The sequence below is a fragment of the Abramis brama genome, assembly GCF_963993115.1.
Source record: "Abramis brama genome assembly, chromosome: 4".
In the NCBI taxonomy this organism is placed as follows: domain Eukaryota; kingdom Metazoa; phylum Chordata; class Actinopteri; order Cypriniformes; family Leuciscidae; genus Abramis; species Abramis brama.
This window is the reverse complement of record NC_139966.1, coordinates 17,611,747-17,619,729: the sequence shown is the minus strand read 5'-3', so window position 1 is coordinate 17,619,729 and position 7,983 is coordinate 17,611,747. Positions and strand designations below refer to the sequence as shown.

Below are 7,983 nucleotides of genomic sequence, written 5' to 3'. Positions count from 1 at the left end.
GTTATGGACTTTTAATCAGGCTACTTGTCCGGTCGGGCAAGGAAAATTCTCTTTTACTTGTCCCTTCAAAAAATCAACTTGTCCCGGACAAGCGTTAATGTCGAGCCCGTCAGGTCCTGTTGTTAGCACCGTATATATTTTTAAATTATGCTAGATGAAGTTAAAATATGGAGACACAAATATTAAGCAAAAAAAATGGAAACTCATATATTGAGGTGGTGATGAAAAATTTACTACCAGGTCAAATTGCGTTTGTTACCTTTTACTACCTTTCAAGGGCCTTAATTTTGGTAGATTTTTTTTACTACCTTTTACTACTTTTTACTACCGCGCGGACACCCTGTGAGTGTGTGAATGTGAGTGTAGCTGTACAAAAATATGTGTATGTTTGACAGTGTACGATTTGTGTCTGTGAATGTGTGAGTGAGTGTGTGTGTGTGCAGGCGAATGTGTGTGTGGCATGAGGCAGTAAGGGCTCTCGATAAATAATCTAGCTTATGGTGATAATTGTCGACTACGCCACCCTGAATAAATCAGGGAATATCTAAATAACCCAGCAATTTGCATTAGGTCTCACAGGTTCGTGTGTGTGTCAGGGAGGTTAGAGACAAGAGTACAACTAAATTACAAAAAAGGTCTTTTATTGACATACAAAAATAGTTAAAAACAGTATATTTTCTTAAAACAAGGGTGCTCAGCGCTCAATGCACAAACATCAAAGGACAAAAACAGGTGCTCGCAGGGGGCAATATGAATGGCACACACCAACATAGTCCTCTACCCACGAGGGTAGGAGGAGTTTCAGCCAAACAAAAAAAATAAAACAACCAGGCTGAGTCAACCAGCGGAAGGACCACTTAATGGCTTTTCCAAAAGCGCAATCCTACTCACACACACACGTCACCGTGCACTTGGATCACACATGCAGGCACTTCAAAAGTGTCACCCACTGCAACACCACCACTACAACACTGCAAGAGAAGGTCCTTCCGCCTGGCCACCTCAGTTCCTGGAAGAAACAAAATGAATAGACAAAAAAGTCTAAAGTAATTAAGTTTAGTAAAACCCCAAAATAATAACCAAAGAAAAATATCACAACCAAATTACACATACAATAATCAAGATAAACAATGACACGTACTTAAATAACAAAATAAATCTAAACAAAATACACGAAGTTGAACTAAAGAAATGAACAAAAGAATAGAGCTGGTGCAGCACACACACACACACTCGCGCGTGCACACACACTGGTTCTCGTACAAATAACAGGCAATTATTATTGATCACAACTTTTCTATCACACTAAAAAGAGGGAAAGGAAGTAGACGATACAAATCCTGTGCCCTTATGAATTCCCGCCGGCGCGATCAGCGCGACACGGAGGGCAGCGCAAGCACCGTGGTTATCCGGGTGGACTCAAGTTCATAGAAACACGGAAAAACGAGAAGGAAATTTTGCAGGGAACCAGCAAAATGGTCCCGAGGACGAAAGGGAGGACCCGCGCCTCACGAACGCCTTAAAGAGAAGCAGCGAGATATTAGTGCCTCTCTTTCCACTACAATCTTCCAGACATCTTACATGACACTTACCAAAAGATGACATCACCCCACATATAATCCCCACAGGCTACTGTTTACCGCGATCATCATAACCACCGATTAACTGGGGTACAGGAAGCAACGCATTAACAGTGATATAGCGACTCAGTATACTGCACGCCATCATAACCACCACTCAATACAGGGACAGTTTATAGGTATGTGACAAAAAAAATCAATATAAAAAAATTCATATATAATCATAACCATATGATAGATAATAAAAATACCTTTAAAATGGTTTTTAAATGATTCAAATCGGATAATTATTAAGAAAGTTATGGAATTTTTAAATTCGGAAATTTGGGGTCATTTTTGTATCTAATTAAACCAATAAAACAATGAAAAACTGTGACCTTTTCCGCTTGACCAAACACTTCAAAATATCATAACTTCCTCATTCCTTGGTCTATTTGCATAATTCAAACACCACAGTGTAGGTAATTAAAAGCCCAACAGGATTAAGATGACCTCTTTTTAAAAGGTATATATAAAATTTTATGATTTCTAATTAACCACTAATTAATGAAACCGAGAGCATCAATCCACACATATCTTTACATATGAAATCAAAATCCTCTCAAATAAAAGGTATAATCACATATTTATTGTATTAAACAGACAATTGGCATTGCCACATGAATTTCATAGTTTCTTTAGTCATCTTACAAAGCAATTTTACTTCTGCTTACATATTAGATTAGATAGAGATTAGTTTACATAGAGATTAGTTTACATGACAAGAAGATCTAAAGAGACAGGCCAGGGTTTTCGTAAAAAAAATACAAACTTTTATTTTAATTCTGGCTCAAAATCAGACACACACACACTCTCCCTCACTCACTCGGTCGGTCTCTCTCATACACACACTCTCCCTCACTCTCTCTCTCTCTCTCACACACACACACACACACACTCTGTCTCTCTCTCATACACACACTCTCCCTCTCTCACACACACACTCTCTGTCTCTCTCTCTCTCTCTCTCTCACACACACACACTATCTGTCTCTCTCTCTCATACACACACTCTCCCTCACTCTCCCTCTCTCTCTTACACACACACACACTCTCTCTCTCATACACACACTCTCCCTCCCTCTCTCTCTCTCACACACACACACACACACACACACACACACACACACACACACACACACACTCTGTCTCTCTCTCTCATACACACACTCTCTCTCATACACACACTCTCACTCACACAATTCTGTCAACAAAACGATTACTAAAATAGTTGACGAATCGTTTCAGCTCTAGGATAATGTTAGATCTTGGCATATAAGGTCTGCTGCTAATTCATACGCCGACACTTCAAAGTCTACAGCATCATCATACGATTCATTCTCACCCCAATAGGCAATTACATAAGTTCCTTTTTTCTTTTTTTTCAGTTTCTCGACACGCCCTGAGTAAACAGTCTTCTCCCCAGAATCACTATCAAACCATACATGACAAATATTACGGCCCACTAAAGCACCAGAGAGAATGTCAGTCACAGCAGAAATGGAGTTTTCTTCCAACTCAGGAAACTCGCTCTCGATCAGGGACACATCTAACCCTTTGAGTTTGTTTTCAACAGCTTTTCGCTCCTTTTGATCCTTCTTTTGACGCTTCAGGGCAGCCCTTCGTGATAATTCACCCCTCATCTCCACATGACTTTGCCGATTAATTTGTCTTTTCTTTCGAGCCATACCTACTGCCCAATAGATGATCTTTTCCTTTTCAGGATTTTTCAGCTCATCGAGGTACTCAACTAGATGGTTTTTTTGAGCCCTCATCCTAGATGACATGAAGCATAGGGTGGCATTAGGAGCTCGGTGCTTGGCAGCACTAAACATACCGATGATTTCTTCAGAGTCAATGTTGTGTGGCCTAGCTGTTTCTGTTTCTTTTCGTAATTCATCAGTCACAATCAGTTCTAAATATCGTTTGTACTGTCTTTCTATGACGGCAGTTGTAGCAGAAAGACAGGCAGACATCATACTGACAAAAGAATCTTTGTCCGATGGAAACTCTAGGAGTCTGGCTAATGTTGAGTCACACTTGTCAAGGGTGTCACCAAAAAAATCGGTATCACGAGTGAGGACACTGATTGGATCCTGTTGAGCTTCTTTGAGGGATGACAGAACGTTTTTGACAATACTGATTCCTTCCAGGTGATCAACTTGCTTATCGGCAGAAGTGTAAAACTTCTTCATCCAAGGGCCTGATAATAGTTTTCCATTCAAGCCAAGGACCTGGATTTCCAACTTGGCAGTTGGGTTAGTGAAGTCTTTGTGCAAACCTGAGAGCAATCCACCACATGACACTGTCCCAGTTCTCAAGAACTTCTCAAACAGTTCATAATGCTCTATGTATTTACCACATAGGTGAAAAAGTACATGGAGACGATTCCCGCGATAACGAGGTAACAAGCCTCGGGGCAAATTGACATCTTCAAGAAAAGTAGTGAAACCCTTTGGGTCTCCCTTCCCATCCTTATAACGGAGTTTGTTCATTTGGAGGACAATGTTTGCTGCCAGACAGTCTTTACCAAATACATGTCCCTTAGAAGTCTCCAATGTCTTCAGTGCAGCCCGGCATGAACTGGCAATGGTGTCGATGGGATGAAGGTGGCAGTTAAGCTCATTAAGAGGTTTGCCCCACGACTCTGAAATTATCTGGATTGCAGCATGGTTTACAACTGCGCGGTCTGTCATAACATTTGAAATGTTGCTGATGATAGATTTACGGCAGTCTTGGTAATCACAGAAATAAAAACCTGAATAAACTTTAGCCAGTTCATCAAAAGAACTTGTCACATGTTCAGCATAATCTTCCGCAGTGCCACCAGGTAACTGATCGATGGCTACTACAAAGCACTTTGTTTTAGTTGTAAGATGTATGCTATTTATATGAACACCTTCCTGTGTTGTTGAGTCAAACCCTAGTGTAAGGTTCTCGGTAGTCATTGCCACTTCAGCGGTTTGTAGGTCCGATATCACACCAAGCTCCCGGGCCATCTGCTCGACAGTATTTCTGTGGGGAACAGCATCAATCTTTACTCCAAATCGCATAGCAAACCTTCTGATGAGTACTGGTATATTCTTAGTAGGAACTTGGTTGATTATTGAATCATACACCATCTGTCTCATATCTAATGAGAACGTTTTCTCATCTTTCTTAGTTTTTTTCTCCACAACAGACGCTTCATTAGTAATGGATTCTTTAAGACAGAGTGTTTCATTCTCTAAGTACCTTATCTCATCATCTTTTTCAGTTAACAAGTTTGAGAGTCTAGTATGGTCATTCTCATGAAGTTTTTTACTAACGGTAGTAAGACGCCTGTTCTTGTTGGACTGCTTCAATCTGCGGTGCTTCTTTTTCAGTCTGGCCAACTTAAATTTAGTTTCCTCTAGCTCAGTAGCACATTTTGTGGTTTTCAGTTCATGTCGAAGAATCCTAATTGTAGATTTCTTCCTCTCTAGGATTTCATCTTTCCTTTTAAGACACTGGTTCAGGTACTTCACACTCTTATGCTGTCTCAGCTTCTTTCTAAACAACTTCTTCTCCATAGCATGCTTTTGCTTCATTTCACTTCTAGATTTTGCCATGAGATTCAGTCTTCTCCTCATTTTGAGTTTTCGTGGAGTTGAGACATCTCCCCTTAGCTGTGGAAGGGTGCTCGATTCAGGGGTCGAGGCTGAAGGTGTATTCTCAACTTGAACTGTAGGTTCTAACTGTGGAGAGGTGGGTTCGTCACTCATAGATGTAGGAGGATCAGTCCTGGAACTAGGGGAATGATGAACAGGGAAATCTTCATTGCAGATCTCCTTAAACTTTGCCATCTCTGCATCACGAGAGAGGTTCTTAAATCGTTGTAATGATCTGGACACAAGGGATACCACTTGATGCTGTAGAATTGAGATGTCAGGAATTTTGTTACTTATATCCCGGACAACATTCGTCCAAGAATGGTCATTAGAGATGAATGCGAGTAACACGTGACCATTCTTTAGCTCCTCATGATTAGCTGGTACAGCAGTGAAATGTTCCATCAAATACTGACGAGACAGGCCTGGCTGAGGAGAAAACGATCCCCGCTTTGGCTTTTTCTTTGGTGGCATGATGGTATAACCTAGGGGAAAAAAAGAAGTTTATTTAATTTATATCCAATTTAATTCATGAATATTGAATGCAGTTCCAAAATTGCTCATCTAGAAGAAATTTATATTTTGTTGTTGTGGAAATATAAATATGTAAACACCACACGACCTACTCCAGTTTTTCAGTATAATTTAAAATAAATATATACATATTAAGACTACTACTCCATAATTCTATTTATTTCTGTTAGGATGAAAAACAACTCACCTTGGATGTTCAAGTTATTTGACTCAAGTTACAACTCAAGTTATTTTCCCACCACTGTCATTGTTTCATCAAGAAGTAAATATACCTACAAAATAGACAATTATTTATTTCTCAGAAGTAATATTAATTGATGATTATGTTATTTATCATTTAGCAATCAATAAATGCATGCATGTTGATTTTTTTTTAAGAATAAACATCAGTACACTGCAAAAAATGCGTAATTAGTATTTTTGTTTTGTTTCCAGTCCAAGTATCTAAAAATGACTACATCAAGAAGCATTTACTAGAGAAGTAAAATGACATAAGAAATTCTATTTTGTTTTAAGATAAAAAGAAAGTAATGTAAGTAATTTTTGCTTAGAACAAGCTAAATTATCTGCCAATGGGGTAAGAAAAATAATCTTGTTTTCCATTCGAATTCAGATTTTTTTCTCTTAACCCATTGGCAGATAATTTTGCTTGTTTTAAGCAAAAATTACTTAAATTACTTTCTTTTTATCTTAAAACAAAATAGAATTTCTTATGTCATTTTACTTCTCTAGTAAATGCTTCTTGATGTAAGAATTTTTAGATATTTGGACTGGAAACAAAACAAAAATACTAAGTAAGAAAAGCATTTTTTGCAGTGTAGGCCAAAGAAATTCATTCTCACAACACACAGCAATGAAGCCTTAAAGTACTAAAGACATTTCAGTAATTGTGAAAATAATTAAATTTTACCAACTCTGTGCAGAATAATACAGCACACATGGGCTAAAATGTTTGTAAGATTTGGCCAATCAGCTTGCTAGAAACGGGTCACATGACTTGGCAGGCAGCCAGAAGCACAGTTGTTCTTAAACAAATCCATAGCCATCCATGGTATTTATTTATATGTTTGACTAAATCATGACAATAATGTAATCTAGAGATTCTAAACCTTCGTTCTGTATGATTACTTTGAAAAATACTGCACGGATTGATGAAAACTGGGAGAAGTTTTGGAAGCCAATATGACCGAATGGCCGATTCAGCTTTTGACAACAACGTCACTTGCGGATCGTAAAAAAACACATGCGAATGTTACAATCAATCCCAAACTTCACCTAATTCAAGTTAAATGTATATTCTATCAAAAGTATTGGGTTTGAAACAAAAAAATACTCACCTTCATAGCGGATTTTGACGCCAAACACGAGAGAAATGTTGCTTCGCTTGTAGCTTTCTTCTTATGGCAGCCATCTTGGAAATTCGAACGTGAAAATCAACGTGATGACGTAATTTATGTCACTAGTATATGGGCTTTAGAGGTATTCACAAAGCAAAGATACGACAGCTTTCCTAAGTCACCAACGCGCCTGGCGCTGATCACCTGCTGAGAACACAGCCGCGGGAACAAAGCGCTCGTGCGTATAGGTCAGTTTGTCACATACCTACAGTTTACATACCTGAAGGGTGCGCAGACACCTATTCTGAGCTGATGAAATGCACCGTCGGAAAAGTGCTTAAATGAAACGCTACAATTTGAAGAGAACACATCAGTAGCGTTCTAAACACACAATTTAAAACACTCGCTACCAGCACATACCTGAGGCGCTAGTGGATGACGCACGAGGGAGCGGAGCAAAGACGTGACGCATCTCAGGATACAGCCAACCCGCATTAAATAGACCATACTCTCCCCTGATAGGACACCACAACTGTCAATCACTTAACTAATCCTGTCACATGTGAATGTGAGTGTAGCTGTACAAAAATATGTGTATGTTTGACAGTGTACGATTTGTGTCTGTGAATGTGTGAGTGTGTGTGTGTGTGTGTGTAGGCGAGTGTGTGGATGTGAGTGTAGCTGTACAAAAATATGTGTATGTTTGACAGTGTACGATTTGTGTCTGTGAATGTGTGAGTGTGTGTGTGTGTGTGTGTGTGTGTGTGTGTAGGCGAGTGTGTGGATGTGAGTGTAGCTGTACAAAAATATGTGTATGTTTGACAGTGTACGATTTGTGTCTGTGAATGTGTGAGTGTGTGTGTG

The 7,983-nt window shown here is 39.2% G+C and overlaps 1 protein-coding gene and 1 long non-coding RNA gene across 3 annotated transcripts; both read right to left on the bottom strand.

The window, feature by feature from the left end:
• Positions 1–624: 624 nt before the first annotated feature.
• LOC311080820 lies at positions 625–7,576 on the bottom strand. Its single transcript, XR_014605723.1, has 4 exons — positions 7,540–7,576; positions 7,400–7,468; positions 1,593–1,665; positions 625–1,518 (listed from the first exon to the last, which is right to left on the bottom strand). It is a non-coding gene; the product is annotated as an uncharacterized lncRNA (long non-coding RNA).
• On the bottom strand, positions 1,879–7,383 carry LOC311080819 (uncharacterized protein). Of its 2 annotated transcripts, XM_084110973.1 has the most exons (3): positions 7,120–7,383; positions 5,970–6,054; positions 1,879–5,733 (listed from the first exon to the last, which is right to left on the bottom strand). In XM_084110973.1, exon 3 carries the CDS (start codon positions 5,720–5,722, stop codon positions 2,870–2,872), a length of 2,853 nt encoding a protein of 950 aa, XP_083967099.1. In that variant the 5' UTR covers positions 5,723–5,733; positions 5,970–6,054; positions 7,120–7,383; the 3' UTR covers positions 1,879–2,869. The 2 variants fall into 2 exon arrangements, with proteins under 2 accessions (XP_083967099.1, XP_083967100.1); XM_084110974.1 differs by lacking the exon at positions 7,120–7,383 and having other exon boundaries at positions 5,970–6,159.
• Positions 7,577–7,983: the final 407 nt, after the last annotated feature.

What these genes read in the sequence shown, in the direction of transcription:
- LOC311080819 (XM_084110973.1), bottom strand. Translation starts at nt 5,722, where the DNA reads ATGCCACCAAAGAAAAAGCCAAAGCGGGGATCGTTTTCTCCTCAGCCA.